The following is a 25,722-nucleotide window of genomic DNA, read 5'->3' as shown; positions in this document are numbered from 1 at the left end:
ATGAAGAAAGTAAAAGGACCTATCGACTATTAAGAAATACTATAAACAGGAAGTGCAAACTAGCGAAAGAAGAGTGGATTAAAGAAAAGTGTTGAGAAGTGGAAAGGCAAATGAACACTGATAAAATAGACGGAGCATACAGGAAAGTTAAGGAAAATGTTAGGGTACATAAATTAAAATCTAATAATATGATAAACAAAGATGGTACACCGATTTATAATATGAAAGGCAAAGTCGATAGGTGGGTGGAATGTATTGAAGAGTTATATATAGAGGAAATGAATTAGAAAATGGTGTTATGGAGAATAAGAGGAAGTCAACGAGGATGAAAGGGGAGAAACAATACTGAGATCTGAATTTAAGAGAGCTACCAAAAGTTTTCACTCTGATTCCTGGCCATAGAGTGAGAAATAAATAATTGAAATTCTAGGAATTGGGATAAGCTTATTGGTTTCTTATGGATTTGACCTAACAAATTGAATAAAATGGTTTCCAAAACTTTATCATTACTAGTTTTCATAATACACAGTGTAAAACAGAAATGTTTATTATCTAAAAACATGTTTTTTTTTTACATTTGTAATACAAAAACTTGTTTAATAACTAATAGATGCATAAAATATATTATAAAAATGCGTATAGAATTTAATTCTGAGAAAATTGATGTAAAATAGTCCAATAAAAAAACAAGTAAAAGTTCAAGAGATTTGATTTTAACACTTCGTATTAATACTTTCTGTATGATAACTTTTAAATTTTATCAAATACAGAAAATGAAGTTAATGTACAATCTATACAATGATAAGAAAATAAAAATGCAATTTATATGTTTAATAAAATATACAAATTTAAAAAAAATTGTTTTTCTACTTCACTACATTTGACTGGCTGCATGTTTTTGGGTTGCTAGTATTGCTCTTTAAAATTCTACATGACTTGTTAATTTATGCAGCAGCATCTATAATACGAACAATTAGCTAACTTTTCTATTGTACACTACTTTTCATCCAACCCCACATATAAAAACCGAATGGTGTTAAGATCAGGTTGTCTTGGTGGCCAGGAGTGTTGGCCCGTCGTGGCCAATCCATTAGTGTGGAACCCACCAGGTTGGTCTAGTGGTTAACGCATCTTCCCAAATCAGCTGTTTGGAAGTCGAGAGTTACAGCGTTCAAATCCTAGTAAAGCCAGTTATTTTTACATGGATTTGAATACTAGATTGTGGATACCGGTGTTCTTTGGTGGTTGGGTTTCAATTAACCACACATCTCAGGAATGGTCATTTACACTCATACATATCATCCTCATTCATCCTCTGAAGAATTATCTAAGCGGTAGTTACCGGAGGCTAAACAGGGGAAAAAAAAAAATCCATTACTGTGGAAATTGCTCATTTAAATGTACCAAAATGGCATGTTAGAAGTGGGGAGGTGCACCATTATGCTGAAGTACATGCGGTATCTTGATGCTTATGGAACATCTAATAGTAGCGGCAATTGCTCTTTAAGGAATGCAAGTAAATGTCTGAATTTAGACGTTCTGGGAGAAAGAACGGTCAAGTTAGCTATTTCGTAAACCACACATTGATGCTAAAACAATGTTGGAAATTACGACCTACTGTCATGTGTGGATTGACTTCTGGCCAAGTGTGTTCGTTGTGAAGGTTATTGTTACCATCTCAAATAAACTGAGTCTCTTAAGTAAATAAAATGAAGTTATGCAAGTGATGGTTCATATTCAGCTAGTTGTGATATTGCCAACGAAGAAGAAAATCTCTTGATTGAAGAGTTTGTACTCATTGGTTATGTTAAGGATACAGCTTGTTGTTACGAAGTGTGCATCACACTGTAGACTGGGAAATGACAAACCGCTGGGAAAGATTTCATATACTAATACCTGGACTGCGTTGAGTTGCTTTGAGAATGGTTTCATCAATATTAGCATAATTATGGGCAAAACGGTCATGGTGAGTACTAATGCTGGGAATTGTACCCGTTTCTCACAGTGTATGGATTGTTTTGCTAATTGTTTCAGGATTTGGTAGTCTGTGGTTAGAAAAATGTCTGCTATTCAGCAGCAGCAGTTGCATTTCCATCACACACTCCCAAGATAAAAATCATGTTGGTGTTTTCCTCATTCGTAAATAACAAAGGCATTGCTGCAGTGATACCAATTAAAACACACATACACTTGATTAAACCACACTGTACTGGCAACAATTTAGAACAGTAATGCAGAACATGCAATGCACTGATTTCATATCATAAAATGCATTATCGTCCAGCTGATTTCTGTTACCAACTTACAAAATCATAATTTCTCAAATTTTCAATTTGACAGTGAATTCGAGAAAGATAAATAATGTTTATTGTCTGAATAACATTTAGTCATTTTTTCTTCTTTTTTTAAATTTTATTTTGATTTTTAATACAACTCTATTTTTTATATAATTGAACTTTGTAGAAAAGCATACTTGCTTTGTACATATAATCCCTTTGTTTTCATAGAGTGTTAGTAATAAAATCAAATTTGTAGAAATTATATGTGTCTTTTATTGGTCTGCTTTACATCAATTTTCTCAGAATTAAATTACCTACTAGTTTTGATAATAAATGTTATGCATTTATTAGCAATTAACAAGTTTTTGTATTAAAAATTAAAAAAAAAAAAATTTTTTTTAGATTACAAATATTTTTGTTTTACATTGTATATTATGAAAACTACTGGAATATAATTCTAGAAACTATTTTATTCAATTTGTCAGATCAAAAATCATAAGAAACCATAAAGTTTACCCCTCTAATTTGAATTGCTAGAAATTCAGTATGGTTTTGTTTCACTCCTTGCCCAGGAATCAGAGCAAACTCTTTCGCTAGCCGTAACTTCCTAACAAAGCATTTCCTGGACCCAGGTTTGTATGAACATTTTTTTAATTTTGCTAGTGGAATGAGCTCAGAAAGCACCAGTAACACCACATGAATCACTCCGTATATACCCATAATATTATTAATTCTGTGATTTAAAAGGGTCTTTGAAGGGAAATTTTGGTGAGATAGAAGACAAATTTTAGAACAAAACCTGCTTCCATCTCAAATGTGGGATTTAAAAAAAAAAATTTATATATATATATATATATATATATACACACAAGTGTTTGTGTGTGCTTGCTTGTATTTATATATTTTATGTGCATGCATACATACACATACATTCAGGTGGGTGAATAAATACATTTATGCACATGCATGCATGTGTGCTTGAGGGACAGAAAGGGAGAGAGAGAGAGAGCGAGCGAGTGTTCAGGTTTACTTATACATAAAAATGAAAAGGGAATACAGCTCATTTGGCCTTAATTTATTGTTTTACATAATTTTTAAGAAATCATTCTTTTACTGTTTGATATCAAGCATTACATGACAAAGTAATGCTGACTGTTATTTGTAAAATGAACGTTTTTTAGAGTAACACACAACACTTAATAAAACAGTGTAATCTGGTTTTAAATGCATGAATATTTATGGACAGCTATATAACAGCTAAAGTACCTCAAATTAGAATTTTTGTGGGACTGAAAACATATTAGATTAAGCATATAGAATGGCCAGAAAAAGACTACTAAATACTGAATATAACTTTTTAAGTGAAACACTAAATTGTTGTTTTACCTAAATTAAAAAAGACATTTATTGAAGAAATTACAAAAGAATAAATGTGAGTTTGCCAAGGAATTCAAGTGATGCTGAACTTGTAGTTATAGCAGTTTAGTTTTTGTATTTTTAGGCATTATGTTTTGGGTAGTAGTTTGTTTTTTGTCTTGAAAAGTACATTATATTCACCTTTTATTAAATTTGTGACCTTTTTGAATTGTTATCTATATACTATTAGCTTTGATTCTGTTTTTATTTATGCTAGAGTGAATTTCTGAATGTTACATTTATAGGTGCTAAGCATTTTTTTTTTTTTTTGGTTGGCCACCGTGGCGTGAGTGGTAGCATCTCAGCCTTTCATCTGGAGGTCCTGGGTTCAAATCCTTGTCAGGCATGGAATTTTCACACACGCTACAAATCATTCATCTTCATCCTCTGAAGAATGCCTAACAGTGGATCCGGAGGATAAAAAAAAGATTTTATACTCTTAATTCTTTTATGTTATTCTTAGAAGACCTGGATGTGTTGAATAATCTGTGATTGGTGATTCTTAACAGCTTTGTATTATGTGAGCTTGGGGTGGTTGAAAAAAAGGATCTATTCTGTTTTATCTGTTGCAGCTTTCTCTCTCTCTCTCTTTTTTTTTTTTAGGTCAAGTAATGCTCTTTATTATTGTGTTTTTGTTCAGTTGTAAACAATTATAAATTATTAATTTGTAGTATATCTTGTTTATGAATAGTAAGAAAATTTTTCCTACTTTAGTTTTGTCTTTTCATAAGGTGATTGACTGATGCCAATGTATCACTGCGAATATATTACTTTGTGAGTATTTGTTTTTTTCTGAATTATGTAGATGTTTCTATTAGGTTTTTTATAATTATTCTACATTGTGTTTCACATCTTCATCTGTTAGTATTTAAATGATGACATTACTGCTAACATTAATTGTAGCATTATAAAAAGAACAAATACAACTTTTCTCTACGCAAAGTTTAATTTAAAATACAGTTTACTTAGAGGTATTCTAAATATTTCCAGTTAAAATATCAATAAAAAATAATTGTGACAGTATATATTTTAACAACAATAAATGCTTTGTTTAAAACTTCAGTTATAAAAAAGGCAAGTAGGTAAAGTGGTAGTATAAAAAGAATTTGTTAAAATATCAAAAAGAATAGTACAAGTAAGTTATTGTACAAATTTATTTTTAATCAGTTTTACAGCTGATAGAAAACTTATGTGAAAGCAGAAATACAATTGTATAGTGTATCATAGAGTTGCCACACCTTTCCCCCCAATTAACATATTGCTATTGATTTGAATGTTGTGTTCAGTTCCTAAGATTTCTTTACTGTGATTGGTATTCCTACTCTCTCGCTTACTTGTTTGTGTGTTTGATTTGAGCTGACTCGATTACAGTGCTGAGTAATTTTGGTGACATGTATTCGAGTGTACAAACGATGACAAATGGAGCAACCAAATTTTAAAATAATGAGTGCATATTGCAAACTCTTTAGCACTGATCTGTCTTGTAAAGCAAAAATGCTTGATTTAGAGAACACGTGTTTGTTTCTGGCAATGTTAGACAGGCCACATGAACAAAAGAAAGTGTGGGTGCAGACATGTCACAATCAACCTACTCAGTTGAACAGTCACCTATTAAATCTCATTGTAAACGAGTAATCAAACTTAACAGATCGTGGTATAGTGCATGATCATATTAAAAATGATGTTAATGAAATACCGTATTTATTCGAGTACCTTATTCTGTCACAACAGAAATGTGTCAGTCATATGCTCGTGAAATCGCTAAATCATTAAATAAAGTTGATTTTAAAGCAAGCCGTGGATGGATAACACGATTTTTTGCACGAACTGATTTGTCAATAAGACGAAAGACGACCATTTCTCAACGACTTCCAGACGCTTATGAACAAAAAATATTACATTTTCACAAATACATCATAAATCTTAGAAAAGATAATGGCTATTTGCCTTCTCAAATAGGAAACGCTGATCAAACCCCCGTATATTTTGAAATGCCATTTGACAAAACCGTAAACAAAAAAGGTGAAAAAAGTGTTACGATTCGCACTGGTGGTAATGAAAAACAAAGGTTATGCTTTGCATTACTTCTGATGGATCAAAATTACCTCCGTAGATTGTTTTTAAAAGAAAAACTCTTCCTACCGTACAGGTAAATGGAGTTATTATCAGAGCACAGAAATCAGGTTGGATGTACGAAACCTTAATTTTAGATCGGATCAGGTGTATATGGCAAAAGCTATCAGGAGATTTACTTAATAAAAAAAATACCGGTATGCTAGTAATGGATAGTTATCGGGGGCATACGACTGATAAAATGAAAGACATTCAAAAAAAGGGTATGACAGACCAAGTAATAATTCCAGGGGGATTGACCATCTCTATTCCAACCACTAGATGTCTGCATTAATAAACCGTTCAAATCTGCATTAAAACAACTGTGCAGAAAATGGATGGCTGATGAAAATTTCTTTCTCACGCCTACAGGAAGAATCAAACGCCCAGATTTTAACCGGATTTGTGTTTGGGTAAAAGATGCTTGGGAAGGTATTTCCACGGAATTAGTAAGGAAAATTTTAAAAAATGCAGAATATCTAATGAACCTGATTCTAGTGAAGACGATCACCTTTGGCAGAGCGACGTGGAGACTATCGGTAACTCTTCTACAGACATTGACAGTGACAGTGATTAATTAAAAATAAAATCCCTATTAAAAAGTTTATTGAAATTATCCTTTTCAACGTGATACTTTCTTTTCGTTTTATTGGCCTGCTGATTCTGAACTAAACTAGTACTTACGGTAATTAATTATTAATGTAATATTACTATTGTAATTTAAATGAACGAATTATATGCTTTACTTTCTGAATATTTTCGTATTTACGAAAAATATTGCATTTTAAAATACCGGTATATACTCGATTTTTTTTAATAGATTTTCGGTCGGGAAAATCGAGGTGCGGGGCTTATTTGGGGGTAATCGAATAAATACGGTAGTTTTGATCAACTTTTATGAATAAATTATCAGATGGAGACATGAAAAAGCCCTTAAAACAAAACACAAGCGTTGTTTTCTATGAATTTGCAGTTTTCCAAGAATGTGATTTTCTGGACTAAGAAGTTCAGAGATTATTTTGTGTGTAAATTGGGAAGCAGCCCCTACATGTCGCAATAGGGGTCAGGATGACCTCGCTATTCAAGCATATTTTTTTTTTTAAGTTTCTGAATGGTAATTCTCATTTGCAGTTGTTGGAAAGATGGTTATACCTCAAATTGAAGAAAGGATATCGTGGAACTTGTCTTGTTGGAAGGCCATTTTGTTCATTAACGATTCCTAAATGAACAGTTGGATGTATTCATAAGCATCACCAGTCCCATTTGCCCCATTGGCTTCCATGAAGCTTAAACCTTACCACACCCAACAACTCGTTGTGGGAAATAATCAGGGCCTATGTATCTCATCATTGATATGGAATAAGTAAAAATTGTTAAGAAAAAGAAAAATTGGAGAATGTTTTTGAACTATAACTCCCGAGTTGCTACCCAACACGTTTGTGGAATTGATCCATTGGATAAATCATTTGTAAGTACAAATATGTATTAATGTCCAAAATGTATTCTAAACCCATAACTATATTTATCTAGGGATACGGATACTGTTATTTCCACCTTGCTACCGCCTAGAAGTCCAAAATTTTCTTTATACTAGATTCCTAGGTCGGTAGATTGGTTGTGAAGGTGCAGTTACTTGCTCCTCAGATTTGACCGCGCTAGATTTTTTCTTGTGGGGGTTTCATTAAAGATCAGGATTGAATTCTGGTACTTATTTTGTCCAATTTTTCTGGTCAAAAGACTTATTTAAAACCATGAAATCGCCCTTAATTTTGATCTCAAGAAGTCCAGTATTGCTTCATTTTATCCTTGCAGAAAAAGTGAACGCTTCTGTTAGTCATACTTCTGGTTTTATATTCACTGGAACCATTTTCTTATATTAATATCCCGAATCAATTTCTGAAGCATTACATACACACACACACTCACATATATATATATATATATATATATATATATATATATATATATACACACATACAAATAAAAGGTGTTTCAGGAAATTTCAGCTAAATGTACGTATGTACTCTTCTGGTTAAAATAATGAAAAAGAAAAGTATAAACATCGGTCTAACCCAGACAAACGTTTTCCCTTTAAATTGAAACAGTGCGTACAGTGAAAATAAAAGCTTGCAGACAGTCACTATGCAAATGGAAAAAAGAAACATGTTTTTTGGCATTATTACTTTTTTCTCGTAATATTAGGCTCATTCGGAAACAGTGTATTCCACAATTCAGTGTGTTTTCATAAAATTTTTTCTACCATTAACATTTATTAGACAATAATTTCTTTATTAATATTCAGCTTGCTTATAAATATTTCTTACTATATAGTACAAAAACTAATAATTTGTACTTGTATTAATAGGGTAATTATTACAGTCCCTCTATTAAGAGAGTCATAAAATGAATGACCACTTTATACGAATAAAGGTTTATTTATATGACTTGTAATGGGTATTAGCATCAATGATTATAGAAAAATCATCATGTAGGCCTGTACCCTAAAAATTATAATAATTTATTAATAGCTTAGTCATTTTATACGTATATATAACCAAGTAATCTTTTTTCGCATTGTTGATTAATATTCAATACTAATGTTTACTTTTCATTTTCAATAAATTGATTTAGTTTAATTCTTGGCGTGTCCCGGTACGAACTTTATAATTGTTTCCTTCTGTAATGTGTTCTTAATGAATTCTATGTTTTTATTAGTGAATTGTTTCCCAATAGCAGAATTAAATCCATAATTAAGAATAAAATAAAATTTCGTAGTCAAGCTCGTAAAATAGTTAATATTGTACACGATTTTATGAAGAAGCTACAAAGTTATGAAAATTAGATGACAAAATTTAATACACATTCAAAAATGTGAAGAAAGAAACCTAAACTGTAGTCGTGATCATTCAGCACACTAAAAAATTATAAACAACGTTCAAAACCAGTTAGTGGATTAAACAGTTTTGTTCAAGACGAACAGTTAACAAGTTACACGCAAAATATAATGAACTGCCTATATTAAATAATTACGTGAAGAACTTCCAAGAGTTTTCAATTTAAAGGTTCTATAACTAATCTATCATCATTGCTGAAAGAGTTACGGTTTAAGTGCTGCAATACTGATGATAATAGGAAACTTTTGATAGAGAAAAAACATTCGGTGGAAGAGGATAGAATATTTAAGAAAAATGACCGATTTCCGAAAAGAAAATTCTTCAGTTGTTTATTTGGACGAATCGTATATTTTAACGTCCCATTTGATGACAAAATCATGATCGGATGACAGTGTACAGGAGTAAAAGTCCCAATTAGTGAAGGTGTTCGGTTAATCGTAATCCACGCTGGAGGAGAAGTAGGGTTCATTCCGAATGCCATGTTGATTTGGAAAACGAGTTCAAAAAGCGGCGACTATCACGAAAGCGTCAGTACAACAGTTTCATGAAATGTGCATCTGAAAAATTAATTCCTGGTCTTCCGCCCCCCAGTCAGTGGTTGTTATCGGTAATGCGCCATACCACAGTTCACATCTAGAGAAGTCTCCAAATTCAAATGGTAGGAAAAGTGGCATGATTAATTGGTTAGAAAAGAAGAATATTCAGTTTAATAAAGCAATGTTAATATTATAATTTTTTGACATAATTAAATCGCATAGAGATTCAAAAATAAAGTATCTTTCCATCCCGATTTAAATCTGATCGAGATGGTATGTTCAACTATGAAAAAATATATTAATAATAACACAACATTTTTAATGTCAGATATTAAAAAATTAGCTGAGGAAAAAATGAATGAAAGGAATAAGGATGTTTGGAAACCATATTGCAAACATGTAAAAATAGCTGGATTTGAGTGTAAGAAGGTGGAACCACTAATCGTCGAAATGATGGATAAATTATTGTACATTAGACAGTGGTAGTGAAAGTGACTGTTCCAATGATGACAGAGAAGATCGTGAACTTGAACAGGAACTGGACTTATAATGGAAATTTCAAGTAAGTGTTAATGATAGTACAATCAACAATGAAAACAGACATATAAAAAATAATTTTAAAGTCTAAATATTGTAGAAAAAAGAATTTTGCAATAATAATTGTACATCTAGTTTAGTATAATTACAAATACAATATACATTCAAGCACTAGTTGTGATTTTTGTAGTTAAAAATGTACCCAAGTTAAATTTTTTGTTTTTACAATCTTCATTTATTGATTATTAATACTAATTACATAATAATGAATTATAACTAATAAAATATGAAAACTGTTATAAATTAACTTGCATAAATAAATGTACAACATTTACAACATTTTCCTATTATGTGGGTGTAAATGTTTTCAGGTTTTGTAGTATTGCAGTCTCGACCTTCTCCAACACAAGCTTTTATTTTAATTGTGTGCACCATACTTCACTTTTACGAATGCAATTCATTTGACAAAATTTATGATTTTAGATGTAATTTTATATATAAAAAATTTAAATTGTCTCACTGTCATGAATAGTTATTTGAGAAATTATGTGAAATATAAAATTAGCTAAAAATGTCCCTCTTTTACGTTTTTGTTGACAAATTAACAAAATTACAGAAAAACATTTTGCTTCAGTTTTTGTAAAGCATTTAATTATTATTAATATATAATTTTCTTTTAATTTATTTAATTTTTATTATTATTTTGATATGTTAACTATAAAAATTGAAGAATATAAAAATATTTATCATTAACAAGGACTTACATGAAGTTATATTTCATTCATTATGTACTCTATTTTATCTTAAAAAACAATATATATATATATATACTCAGTGTATCACGAAGTTCTCCCAAAACTTTCATTACCATATGTTTTAAAATGCTTCATTTGCGATTTACGGATAGTGAAAGATTTAGCTTGGATTTCAGCTACCCCAGTGAAATGAGGTTGTACTGAAATTTTTAGGACATTAATTAAGGGGCAGAATTAGTGATTTCTTATGGTTTTTGACCTGAAAAATCTAATAAAATATTGTTGTTGAGTCATTCTTTTTATTTGTTCATTTTTGCTTGTACTATTGGTTTATCTTCATGTTGGTCAATTGCTTTCATATGCTCTGTGTTACTAAAGGTTAATTGTTAAAACATTTGACTGATAAATCTTCTGTTGTGTGTTACAGTATTATATTGCATTATCAAACTTAGTTTTTACTTGGTATAATTGATCAAATATTTTACATTTAGTACTGTTGTCATTCTGTTATTGTATTGTTATGTGTTTATTTAATACTAGATACTGGCTGCTTTTGTTATGTAATCATTTGTATTAATATATATAGAGGACACTGTTGTACAAAATTCTCTTTTTTAAAAAAAAAATACATTTTCTGAAATATGTATTTTGTTAGTGTTATTTGAATTTTTAATATTCTTGTAACTTATTTTTTATACTGTTTATCTTTGATAAAACTGTTAGTATTTAACGAATAAAAAAATTATTATTATAGTTATTATTACTATTATTATTATTATTTAATGAATAAAATAGAATTCATTCATTACAGTAGTTTTGTCTATATTTGTTTTGTTGATTACTTATACTTGACTAATTTTAATTAAACTTTTTTGTTTCTATTAATTCATATTCTTTAAAATGTATTATTTCCTGATCGAGGAGTAGTTGTTACTAAATGGTATTAAAGAGTATCCATTTCTCTTAGCTTGTAAAGACAAGTTTTATATATATATTGTATGGTTTTCTAAATGAAAGGACACTAGTGATTTACGTAACCTGTCCCAATCTTTCATTTTAAATTGAAATATGTAAAGCATATAAGGTACAAAAGATTCCAGTTTAATATTCTGCTCTAAGAGTAATGGTGTTCACTGTATATTTAGGTACTACAGTGATCAGAGTGAAGGTATCATTTGTATAACTAAATAGCAGCTGCATTTTGGTAGGATTGGCATTTAAACCCATATGTATTTGATTTCGTGAAAGTATATTTGACTTTGAAGAAACTACTTAACTCTAACTAGTAAGCCTGGCAAGAGATGCTTGTATTTGGGAGTAGGTACTAAAAAAAATATGTACATATAAAAAAAAACATAAATGGGAAAGTTTGTGATGGTTTTCTTTGTCAGTTTGCAACAGCATCACATGAAAAACAATACATTCATGTTATCCCAGAGAAGCTTTTAAGATATATATCGAGGCAGTAGCCCCCTTGGGGGGTTAAGTATTAAAGATATTCATTATAGAAAAAAATTAATCCTTTTACTTGAAGTAGAATGACTAATTTTTTTCTTTAATGAGTATCTGTAAAATATTTAATGTTTTTACAACCATGAGGATAACTAACATGTCATGGGCAAGCAAAACGAGTCCTACCATCTAAAATATTTATCATACATTCATCATAAGCTCTATCTTCACCCATATACTGTGTGTATATATATATATATATATATATATATATATATATATATATATTGTCGCCGATTGTCTTCGATGGCACATAGCATTTACTAACCTTATGGTAGCCCCGAGAAGGGCTGTTGTCGTAAAATGGCTTCAATGGCTGGCTCATGATTCATAACCTTGTGGTGGCCCTGAAAAGGGCTGTTTTTTGCGTTAGCTCTGTAAAGAGCTGCTGGGTCTCCAGCCAGCAGCTCCCCGACCCGCAGTCAGGGAGTTGCGGCTCGTCCAATGAAGTCAGACCAGGCTTTCCCTCAGCAGCAGTTCAGTTCTCACTACAGTGCGGCAGTGGTGGCCCACAGTGTCGGGTTGGTCGTCCTTCGCTAGTGCGGCCGAGGCGATTCTCCCCAAGCAATCCCATGCTAGGCCGGCTACTGCTGCTGAGTCCACTGGCCAGGATGATTGAAGTCTGACGAGCTGGAGCGGGAAAGTAGCATCCGTGTCCAGTTGGCAGGCCAGGCCTGATTCCAGTGGGGATGTTGGCATCCGCCGGGAGGTCCCATGTTGAGGTGGCCAGGGAACTTCTTCTGTCTTATTCCATCTTCTTCTTGGGCCCCTCCAGGTGGTGGTCGACGATTAATTGAAAATTCACTCTCATGCATGCTCTTTTATTTGAGCCTGAGAATGATGGGGCTGTAGCGCCGCTATGGTGAGAGAACTGCACGGTGGGAGTGATGCTTGTATAAGTATACTGTGCGCCAGCTCACATCGTTGCTACCATGTTTGCCCACCTGTATTAAATTAGTCAAATATGTGTGTGGAATCAATCTGTCTAATAGTGCATGACTGAAAATGCTCAGCCTAACCAGGTTTTCAAATTTAGAATCTTTCTAATGATAAGCGTATATGCTTTGCCATTGAGGTCAACAATTTCATGATGTAGATTAAAATATTCCCGATGTTTAAAGACAAATCCATATGTAAAAAATCCATTTAATTTCCATCATGTAACAAATTATCATATTGATTGAATTTGTGTTTTATAGAAATGTGTGTCTTCTGCTTCACACTACAACAGTTGGTAAAATAAAAATGTTTAATCATTTAAGATATTGATATTATTATTATTATTACATTTTGATTTTACTAATATTAAAATATCATTAATAGAACAGAAAATTTATAATATATATCTAAATACTTTATAAAAACAAATAATGACATGAATTTTATTTTGTTTTGCTGTTTAACCAGAATCTAAAAAAAAACTGTAAAGGGTCGTCTTCATGGTTCATGGTCATTTTGATTATATTTAATTTTTATTTTACTTTTTCCATGTACTTTTTTTAACCTCTGGGTCTGCAGTTAAGCAACTTTTTTTCCGCTGAGGATGAGATGAATGCTTTGTAGCGTGTTTGAAAAATGCCATGCCACCGGGATTCAAACCCAGGACCTCCAGGTGAAAGGCCGAGACACTGCCACATACTATGTCATATTTAAACACTTTCCATGTTCATTAAAAAAAAAAAATAATGAACATTTGTCATGTGAGCTGTTAAAATGAATGTATTTTTGGTATATGTTGGTTGTATGTTATTCTTAGTTAAAAGGATATGTATTGCTGTGTGATATTTATACAGTTGCAATGGTTATTATTCAATGTAAGCAAAGTTGAGGAATTCTTAGATATACTGTAAAGGTTCTTATAGAACTTTTGTTACATAACTATTTTTTTTATTTTTATTGAGGTCTGTTTTTTCTCTGAAAACAGATGGAAACTGTTGTTCACTTTTGTTGGAGATGTGCATTTAAATTTATTGTGCAAGAAATTTTGTTTACATTGTTATTGCATATAATACATCATCTGGCTGTACTTATTGCTACATATTTCAAAGAAGAGCTTTTTTATTATAGTGAAATCGATTTTTATTTAAAAATGTAAGGTTGTATGTGCATATCACTGCATATACTGTATTAAATGACTAAACTACATAATTTGTTATTTTTAAATCAATTAAAGAAATTCTGTTAACTGTGATATTAAAAAATTAAAAATTTCATTGTTTATAACACAATTTCTATTTTTTAAAATCACATAGAAATTAGCTTTACCAAGATGATAAGATAAAAATAAATTGTTTAGTTATAGAGGGAGTGTCTTCTTAAAATTAAATTAAAAAAAAATTGTGTTAGGCAAATAATTTTTCTAAAAAAAATTAAATTTAGTTTATTTCTTTATTCTTGTTAACACTGTTTAGCAAGCACTACTCCAAGCATAATTTTGAAATGCTACATGTCCCATTGTTCCGTCTGATAATTTTTTAAATGGTTAAATGTTTATATTTGATGTCAGATTTTTCAAATAACTACCAGAAGTCAAAATAAGAGACTACTTATAAACAAAATGAATCAACATAATACATTAATTCATAAATTTAAAGAGATAATTATTATTTAAAACAGTTAGCTAATTTTATTTTACATTTTAAAATGAATGAAGAAAAATAGTAACTTTTTCATGGTACTTAAGTTTAGGAATATAATCAATAAACCTTTTTGGTACCAATCTGTCAACATATGCATCTAAAATTAAAATATAATACCTCAGTTTTAAATAGTACCATGCCATTTAAAATATTCTTGTCATATTGATAATATATCGAATACTGGAAGCATGAAGATATTTACAAGTATGACATTGCATATGCAGGTGGTAACAGAATTTTCCAATGTATTGTTTTGTTAGATATTGGTGCAGTCAGCACTGTATGATTGAACAAGCAGTAACCAATCTTTAGAAAGTGATCAAGCTGTTACTATCAGTGTGTAATCTATAATGAATACATTCTATTTAAATTAAGTTAAAGATATATAAAAACTCCAAAGAATCAAACTTTCTAATTTGAAAGCTCTAATAATATAAAATTACTGTTTGTTATTGAAATTGTTATAAAATAAATATTGACTGATGTATAGCTAATTATGTTTAAGGTATACACCAATAAATAAAAATTGACAGAGTTACACCCTTAGCATCAAATCAACAACTAGTAGTAAATAAGTTTCATAGAGGCTATGCTTTCAAATTGTAAAGTGTGATTCTTTGGAATTTTTGTATGTTTTTTAAAAAAGCCACCTAGTTGGAAAGCAGAGTAATATAATCTCTAAAACATATTTCCAACTTGTGACTAGTATAATAAATGTAGTATTCTAATATCTTAAGATTTAGATATTGGATGATATCAATTTATTAAACAATTTATTTACAAATTACACTACTAAATTCTTCTAGAAATTTGACAAAAACAAGTTGTTGTTAAACTACAAATAGATGGCATAGAATGGGAACATAATTACTGATGTGCTTTTGTATTTAAGCTTTACAAAAAATGTAACAGATTGATCATTAGCAAAGAGACATATTTTTGGTTTATTTTTTAAAATTTATTTCTTGTGATATGTCATACACACGGAAGATTCATCAAATCAGATCAGTGATTCTTATAGTTATAGAGTACATTCAATGCAATTCAAGCACTGAAAATCAATAAATCCCGTACTTCTGGGTAAAGGAGACTTTTTTCAGTATTTCATGAAATCATTTTATTTACTAGTTTGCATAACAAGATTATTTAGGTAGTTTGCATAAAATTTAATATTAAAACTATTATTTACTTTACCTCTTTTAATGATTAGACATAAATGAGACACATATAAATAGAAATCAATTAGAAGATTATTTTGTAAATATTCGCAGCATGATGTTCTATAATTTAGATTAAATATCAGTCTACCTGTTATTACCTTTTGTAGCAAAAAGAATGGCCTGCAATAGGTTCCATAAGATGAAAAACTTCTGCTGTAAGCATCTAAATAAATTAATTAAAGATTAGAATGATATAATATTATATATATTTGATTCTCCTTTATGGAATAGAAGCATCTACCCATAATAAAAATTAAAATCATGAAGCCTTTTGAGTATTACAGATAACCTGAAAGAGAGGGTCATGATTAAAGAGGTCATGTATAGAATGTCTACATAAAGGGAAAATACAGGTCATAAAGAAAGTAACAACTTACTAAAATATTAGACTCGTTACATAATGTGTCATCATGAACTCTTAAATCTGTGCTATTATACAGTTGCATTGATAATACTGTTTCTGTTAATTAGTCTAATTTTTAAACTTAATGTTTTAGGATAAAAGCAGTTGGCAAGTTAATATAAATGTTTTTGACAGTTTTATGGCTGCTAAATGATTTGTGTAGGAAAGATGTATTACAACAATTCAGTTATATATAATAATACAGGAAAGGTGGCTTCAGTTATTTAGGCAAAGCCCATCGGGTTGGTCTAGTGGTGAACGCGTCTTCCCAAATCAGCTGATTTGGAAGTAGAGAGTTCCAGCGTTCAAGTCCTAGTAAAGCCAGTTATTTTTACACGGATTTGAATACCAGATCGTGGATACCGGTGTTCTTTGGTGGTTGGGTTTCAATTAACTACACATCTCAGGAATGGTCGAACTGAGAATTTACAAGACTACACTTCATTTACACTCATACATATCATCCTCATTCATCCTCTAAAGTATTATCTGAACGGTAGTTCAGATAATACTGAACAGTGGAATACTGAACTACCGGAGACATCGTTTAGCCTCCGGTAGTTACTGGAGGCTAAACAGGAAAAGAAAGAAAAAAGTTATTTAGGCAAATAACTGAAGCCATCATGCTTAATGGAGAAAAACAGATTTCTTTTCCTTGAATTGATTTCAATTTTTTTTCTAATTTAAAGATTTATTTGTGGTTTATTTTCATTTTTTGTTTATAATTTTTTTTCCAGCAATCGTGGGCAATGAATCCACAGTATTTAACTCAACCACAACCACCCCTCCCACAACAGTATGGTGGTGGTGGCGGAGGTGAAACTCCATTGCATCCTGTTGGCTATGGTCCTTCACCATCAGTAGCTTCACAGCAGATGAGAGGACCTCCTGGTCAGTATGTTGGTGCTCCACCTCATTTTCAAAATGCCCAAAATGGACCATCTTCAGTAGCTGCCCCTTATCCAGGTAATAATTATTTAAGTACTGTGGAACCTCTGTATCCTTTGTTTACTGTGTATTGAAAATATAAAATATTCCAAAAATAAATGGTTCATAAGTTTCAGTCATGTAATTTTTAATGTTCAGTAAACTTCTCATAATGTGTAAATGGGTATTTGCTTGGACGCTAATTCCAGTTAAATATTGAGTTTTAGTTTTTTCACATTACTTTGTGATGCCAAGAAAACAACTTTATATTAGTGATAATGTTAAATATTGCTTAACATGTTCACTGCTTAGCAGATTTTAGTATATACATTCCCCATGCTTAAATTATGTGTACAAGCACGCGTGCATATATGAGAGAAAGAGAGAGAAAATCATTCAAATATAATCTGGAATTATGCCATGCGGACTGAGGGAGGAGTGAGTGTGGTGGGGCTCTGCAGTTAGTTAGTTGGATATGTGAGGACAGGAGCAACTTGGCCAGCCACACCTGTAGGTCACATTCCCATGTCAGTAGTAGAATGTTTGAGTAGGAAGTACCATTATCATTGAGCAATGAATAATCCAATTTCTTGCCAGTGAAGGTGTTAAATGCACTGAAATTTTGACTACTCCAAGTACTGTTCTGAAATGCTACCTTATAAAAAATTTGAAGTGTTTGGGCCAAACAATTTTGAAGTGGCTGTGATGCAGTGGAAAACAAAAGGCATGAATCTTGTCCACAGATCAGTGTCAATAATTACGGCATTCAGGATGTTCATGGCCTTGTGGAAGGTAACCGCCACATAACCGTTGTTGAAATTTCATCAGAAATGGTTGTAAGTGTTTGGAGTGGACATACAGTGTTATCAGACACTTTTGGATACAGCAAATTGTTGGCAAGGTGGGTTCCATGTCTTCTCACTAAAGCACAGAGAAATGTCTGGAAAGACATCTGTCAGCAGCTTCTGAATTGCTTTGAGGAAGAAGGAAAGGCATTTTTGGATTTTATTGTGACCTGTGATGAAACATTAGTCCACCACTACACCGTGGAAAGCAAGATAACATGTATGGAGTGGTGGAAAAGTAGGGAGTGGACTAATGTTCACTCCCTACTTTAAATTATGTGTACCAAGAAAGACCAAGAAATTCTTGATAGCTGGAAAGGTTCGGGCAACTATGTTTTGGGAATCAAAAGGTGTGCTGCTGATTAATTTCCTGCACAAACAAAGGATGGTATGTGCTGCAGCATATTACTGTCATTTGTTGGATGATGTCTGGGCTGCTTATTGTAACACCCAACATCGGCAACCGATTTGCAACGTCCTTCTCCACAATGACACAGGGCTGCATACAGCAGTTCAGACATGCCAAGATTCATTAAACATCTTTTGAACACCCACTGTACAGACCAGACTAGTTACCGTGTTGTTTTCACATGTGTGTTTTGCAAAGTAGGTTTAGGAGGGGAAAATTCAAAGATGATGCTGCAGTTGAGCATCATGTTTGCAATTGGTTGTTGGGGCAGCCAACATTTTTTTTCTGATGATGGGATCAGGAAGCTAATCTACCTATCTGGTAGAGAAAATGTGTTTCTTTTGAAAGAAACTGTAGAAAAATAAGGTAATTTATTTGTGATTATCTACTATCAATAAAGCTTTGTAAATAAATTTCAGTTTATATTTTAATGACCCTTGTGTATAACTAGTTTAAAGATTACCCTGTATGTATTCCTTGTTTGTGAAGAAAGACTATTTTATTTGTTGAAATACATGTCTAATAAATGTTATCTTGAACAACATTAATGTTCTGCATCCCAGGCTTGCTGTGTGTTTGTTCTTCTGGTGCAGAAGTTATTTTATTTGTAAATATACAAAATAATATTTCTGTTAATATCACACAACTATACCCACAAGTTGATTTGAGTGTTATTTTCTGCCATTCCTAGCATTGTCACTCTTAACATTTGTAGTTGGCAGTTTTGGAGTACCTCCATTCTCAAAACTACTTTTAATACTGAGTTCCTAAATTGGGATCATCAAATAAATAGCGGTGTTACGCTTCTCTCACACCCCATTCCTACTTTCATGGCCTCTTCTGCTTTGTCCCTCCTGCTGTAACAGTTAAACAATTTTTTGAAACTAATCCTTCTGATTTTTTATTTTAGCAATTTAAAATTTTTAAACATTACATCGGATTGCATGTTTATTCGTTCATTAATTATCTCCTGACCTTTTAGTTTTAGCTTGAATATGTCAATGTTTTCTAGAATACTGAAATATTTTCCTTTTTCTGCAAAATGTAATATTTCCATGTATTTTATCATTTTATTGGAAATATTCCCTTTTCCTATCAAATTGTTACATAAATATTGTTATTGTAATAATAGCAATAAAAATATTCAAAATTGAAATTGTACTAATTTTATAGTCATTATGTATTCATTTTACGATGTCTGTAAATAAAGTAATGAGACTGGTATAGAAAAACTTTTTATTTACAAATCCAATTACACATGGACTCAACCATCTTCAAAATAGTTCCCTTGGGAAGCCATGCAATGCTTCAAATGGTTTTCCACTCTTCAGAGCAGTATTTGAACTCAGAAACCGGAATATCCTTCAGACGGTCGGTTACATTTTTTTTTTCTACTGTTCCAAAATGGTGTCCTTTGAGATGATTTTTTAATGTCGGGAACAGGAAAAGGTCGCAGGGACTCAAATCAGGTGAGTAAGGTTGTTGAGGAACTACAGGAATGTTTTTCTTTGCCAAAACTCATTAATTAAGAGTGCAGTGTGACAAGGTGCATTGTCATGATGCAGCATCCAGTTGTTTGATGGTTGGTCTTATGCGGGCAACTCTTTTCCGCAATCGTTCAAGAATTTCTTGGTTAACATATAGATTTACAGTCTGTCCTGTAGGCAAAAACTCCTTATGAACAATGCCATTACTATCGAAGAAACGAATTAACATGGTTTTGATTTGCTTATTTTTGCTTTTTTGGGACATGGTGAGTTTGAAGTGTGCCACTCTTTGCCCTGGCGTTTTGTTTCTGGGTTGTACTCAAATATCCAAGATTCATCACCAGTAATAACATTTTTTAGAAAATCAGGGTCAGTTTCAATTTGCCCTATAAAATCATGGTACACTTCCATCCTGTTGTTTTTTTGTTCAACAGTGAGGTTCTTTGGGACCAATTTTGCACAAATTTTTTTCATGTCCAATTCGTTTGCAAAATTTGATAGATTGTGATATTTTCCAAATTCAATTGTTCTGCAATCATTCTGAAAATTAATAGTCGGTTGTACCATATCAAGTCTCTGATTCGCTCAACAATGTCATCACTTTTTGACGTTGATGGTCTTGCAGGGCGTGGATCATCTGCAACTGATTCCTGGTCGTCTGAAAATGCTTTAAATCACCTAAAAACTTGGGCTCATGACAGAGTATTATCTCTATAAGTCCTTTTCAATTTTGCAAAAGTTTCAGTAGAATTCTCATGAAGTTTAACACAAAAATTGATTGCATAACGTTGCTCATAATTATTATCATTCATTTTTGTAATGTACAACAAAAACTCGTTTGACAAAAAGTTCATTTATGTCTCATATGGCAACAATAGACTAAAAATATTAATACCTAATATAAATCAGCTGTTCATATAACCATATGTTTACTAATAACTTTACAGTGTTGCCACTTTGACTGCCATAAAAAACTAGTGTCATTATTTATTTACAGACCTCGTATATCTATGACTAGATATTTTAAAGAATATTTTATTTTGGATCAAATAGTAATTTTTTCTTATTGTTTTATGCATTACTGAACTGTCAGTTCAATTTTAATATCAATGTAACAAAACATTTTTTGAACCAGTTTACATGTTAAAGTATTTATTATGATTAAATTGCAGTTAAAAAACAAGTAAAATTTCAGTACAAGCTGCTTATGAGTTCTTGATATGTTTTCATTTTGAATCAACTACATCATCTTAACAAGCAGTATTTTAAAATTATTTCAGATGTAAAGAAACTTTTTAAAAAGTAAATTGATAAATTTTTGTGTAAATATAGAATAAAAGTATCCATAAAAATTTTGTTGTTGCTTCTGGCCTGTAGTATGTCATTTTTAAATTACAGGAGCACCTCCTCCTAGACTTGGAGCACCTTCTCCTAGACCTGGTGTTCAGTCACCTCAACCGCAACCTCACTTACAACAGCCGCTTGGTAATCAAACTCAACTTCAACAACTACCACAGCAACAGCCTCCGTTGCCATCAACACATCAGTTACAACCAATACCTCCCAACCAAAATCAGTTAGTGGGACAGATGTCAGGAATGAACATTAATGGTCAACCACAGGTTAGTTATGAAGTTATTTTGAATATTTATTAATTGGGGATAATATTTTCTTAAAGAAGGCTGTTAAGCCATAGTGATATAGAGATTTAAAACTTGTATTTTCTATATGGGAGCTTGATAGTTTGAGGTTTCTTTGGACCACTTTTATTTTAATTCTCTGAGCATCTTGATTTTATTTCCCAGTCACTATTGTGTCTCATCGGGTTCTAACTAACTATTCATCTTGGCCTGTTGATCCAAGAATATAATTGTGATTACATAAACAAGGATGCGGCTGCCTCCTTGTTTATGGAGGCATAAACAAGGAGGTTTTTCATGTTACATGAAAAACATTTAAAAAAATCAATATTTTAATCGATAATTTTAAAAAAAAATCAGTTGAAAAGTATGGAGTAAATAAAAAGATAGCTTTTGCTCTATTTTTGACATGAGACATCGAGAAGTGCAAAAAACCCATTCCCTATTTTTTGATTATTACCATAATTTCCTTCTTGCATCATAGCTCTAGAATTATGATGACAGGAAAATAAAATCTATTCATATGTTAATAGCACTTACTTCATTACTTATTTTATTTGTGAATTCTTTCCCATATCAGTTGAATAACATCTGGACTCAGATTCTGCTCTTCAGAAAGTAAGACATTACTTTCTGAAGAGCAGGTATGTGAAAATTTATTCTGGTCAGGATTTGTGGATAGATGAAATAGAATGTTGATTTTGAAAAGTAACACTATATCAGATATTGTTATCCAGATTGAATTTTTTGCATAGTGTATAAGCTATTCATGTACAGCATGTGAGTCGTGGGAATTCCACAAATGTGTATTTTGTGGTTTCAATTAATGTGATGAATAAAACTGTACCTTGTCTGTAAAGAATACGTAACTCAAGATATTGTAATAAATTGTTATAAAGTTTTAAACCAGTTGCTTTAGTGTATTTAATTCTTATATAATTCTGATTCATTTTATTAGGAGAAAAAATGGATTTTTACCGGGTTGTTTTGTGGCTGGTATCAAGCCTCATTTTGTTTTTGCTGGAGGAATTTTCTCATAGATATGGAGGGCCTTAATTTTGCATTTGATGTTATAAGCTTAAATTAATACCACTTAATGGATATAGGAAGTAATATAATCAATTTCAAATTAATTATTTCTTTTTGGAAAAATTATTGATGCGCAACTACTTTCTAAAGTTTGTATTTGAAAATTCTTTTATGGTGATAATTTTGTAATAATTTTTTTTTAGGGATTTCCACCAGCAGGTGTCCCAGTGAAACATGGCCCTCCACCACCTACTAGCAGTAGTTTTCCGCCGGCCGTCAATGGGTGGAGCTCACCCTCAGGTGAACCCCATCAGCCCCAACCACAGCAGTTATCACAGTATAATGGTGTGCGTCAAACCCCTAATGGACCTGTTAGGGGACCTAACATGCCCCCTCCGCCATCATCAATGAGTATGCAAAGACCACCCCCACCAGTAAGTATTTGTTTTTGTTTTTAGTAAATATATTTGGTTTGGTATTTATTGATTTTTTTTGTTTGTTAAAAATTGAACTTTTTTGTTTTACTCTTAGTGATACCCTTAGTTAATATTAAATGTGAGAGGTGAACTACTTGTTTTGCTTGGTATCTAATTTTCTATCCACCATTCTGTTATTTTCACTTTATCTCTGTATGTAGTATACGAGTCTGTTCAGAAAATAACCGAACTTTATTTTTTTAATCTTTATTATTAATTTTATAAATTATTGCTTGTTCCCATCAAGGTACTCCCCTGTCCTACTCACACACTTTTCCCAGCGGTGTTTCTATTACATAAAGCAGTCCTGTAGAGCTTCATTTGAAATGGCCTTTAAGGTCTGCAATGAATTTACTTTAACATCTTCAATAGTCTCAAAATGGTGTCCTTAACATCACTGATTTTAATTTTGGAAATAAGAAAAAATTGTAATTAGCCATGTCTGGCAAGTAAGGAGGCTGAGTCCTCCTTACTTGCCAAAATCAGACATTCATCTGATTTTGGCAAAAAACTGACAAATTGTGTGGACAAACTGACTAAGAGTGTGTGGACCTGTTGTCATGGTAAAGGACCATGAGTTGTCTCACCACAACTCTAATCTCTTTTTACAGATTTTTTCATGTAACTGTTGTAAACGCTTTGACAGTACACATGGTTCACTGTTTCACCTTGAGGTAAGAATTCAAAATGCACAATTTCATTAAAATTGAAAAAACAGAGAGCATCACTTTGACATTGAATCGAGACTGATGTGCTTTCTTGGGACATGGAGATCCTTTGCCAATCCATTGTGATGATTGAAGTTTTGTCTTAATGTCATAGCCATAAACCCAGCTTTCGTCTCCTGTTATGATCCTTTGTGTGAATGTTTCATCATCAACAGCTTCTTTATGTTTAAGAATGCTGACAAACGTCCACTTGATGTTCTTTCTGCTGTTCAGTCATCAAACGAACAAATTTTGCTGCAACTCTGTGCACGTTCAATTTTGCAGTCAAAATGTCATGGCATTATCCAATTGAGATGCTAACCTCTTCTGCAAGTTCTCTGACAGTCAGTCAGTGATTTGCAGCACAAGATTGTTAATTTTCTGAACGTGGGTGTCATAAGTTGAAGTTGAAGACCTTCCTGGTCGAGGGCCATCTTTGATTGACTGACTTTCAGTTAGTAGACTTTTAAATTGTGAAAACCAGTTTTCCACTTTTAAATCATGAAAAACATTCATAACATTGCATACGACCCAGAACATTATCTCCGTAAACTTGTTTCAATAGTTTAAATGTTTCTGTGAAAGTTTTCTTCAGTTTCAGGCAAAATTTTTACATTGTATCATTACTCCTGAAAATTGCACTTACAAAAATCACTACTAACACTTAAACACATTGAACTGAAATAACAATAACATGAAAACTAAATGAGATATCATTCCCTTTTCTGTTTAGCCTACAGAATCATTGTAAGTTTTTGCTTCAATAAATGAATGAGGATGATATGTATGAATGTAAATGAAGTATAGTCTTGTACAGTCTCAGGTCAACCCTTCCTTAGTTGAGTTGTGTGGTTAATTGAAACCCAACCATTAAAGAACATCAGTATCCACGATCTAGTATTCAAAATTCATATAAAAGTAACTGCCTTTACTAGGATTTGAAACTTAGAACTCTCGACTTCAAAATCAGCTGATTTGCGATGACGAGTTAACCACACCAGCCCAGTAGGCTAAATGAGATATCAACAATCCAAGAACAGGTGGTTATAGAGGACATTATGCAGAACACAATGCTCCCAACCGCACGTCACGTAATGTCTCTCTTGGCGTGTAATTAAAAATGTTCAGTTATTTTTTGAACAGATCTTGTACAATCAGTATATGTTTGTATATTATTAATATGCTGTGTACAAAAAAAATCAGAAAATTTAATCTTTTTTTTAATTGTTTTAATGATTTATAATTGTTAATGCCAGTACTTCTTGTTTCTAGTTTCCCTGTATGTTAAATTAATTTACAAAATAATTTTTAATAATTAAATTAATTTTTGACTAGTAATTTTGTTTTTTAGTATGTATATGATTTTTATTGCCATATGAGCTATATTCAGGCTGTATAAATCATTATCCTTGAGTACTATGGATTATAAAGAGTAGGAGTGAGTTTCTTTAATTTTTATGCCATTACTTCATAATAATTGAACTGAAATTTTAATTGGCTAGTAGGAAGTATTTTGTTGTTGTTTCAACAACTTTTGACAAGGTACTATAATTACTCTAACCAACACATTGATCTTAAAATAGTGTGTATTTAGCAACAGTTCTGAAAAATTTTGTAAAACATTAGTTAATAAAACTGAACAAGCCTATTTTAATATAAAAGTTCTTATTGTGTTTTTTTGTTTTTTTTTTTAGTAAAACTTCAGAATTTTAAAATTATCACCAGAAGTTATTTATTTAAACAAGGTATGGAAATATGTATTTTCCTCATAAAACCTCTCATTACAAGCTTAATAATGCATAAAATACCACTCCCTGTTTGACCATTCTATCATTTGATTTCGCTTCTATCCATAAGATGAAACTGTTAGATAAAGAGATGAAAAAATTAAATAAATTT

General features: G+C 31.7%; 1 protein-coding gene across 3 annotated transcripts in view; it reads left to right on the top strand.

Moving 5' to 3' along the window:
• The window catches only part of Sec24CD (COPII coat complex component secretory 24CD), a 71,175-nt gene that overhangs the window by 3,606 nt on the left and 41,847 nt on the right, over nt 1-25,722 (top strand). The window contains exons 2-5 of one of the 3 annotated variants that reach the window (XM_075360875.1): nt 4,427-4,469; nt 17,041-17,269; nt 21,370-21,593; nt 22,844-23,074. In XM_075360875.1, coding sequence (XP_075216990.1) covers nt 17,053-17,269; nt 21,370-21,593; nt 22,844-23,074 — 672 coding nt within the window. In that variant the 5' untranslated portion in view covers nt 4,427-4,469; nt 17,041-17,052. Of the gene's footprint in view, nt 1-4,426; nt 4,470-7,188; nt 7,276-17,040; nt 17,270-21,369; nt 21,594-22,843; nt 23,075-25,722 lie in introns of those variants that run through there. The other 2 variants (XM_075360873.1, XM_075360874.1) reach the window with 2 other exon arrangements.

This window comes from Lycorma delicatula, chromosome 3 (genome assembly GCF_047948215.1).
Source record: "Lycorma delicatula isolate Av1 chromosome 3, ASM4794821v1, whole genome shotgun sequence".
NCBI classification, from domain to species: domain Eukaryota; kingdom Metazoa; phylum Arthropoda; class Insecta; order Hemiptera; family Fulgoridae; genus Lycorma; species Lycorma delicatula.
This window is presented reverse-complemented; position numbering and strand designations above follow the sequence as displayed.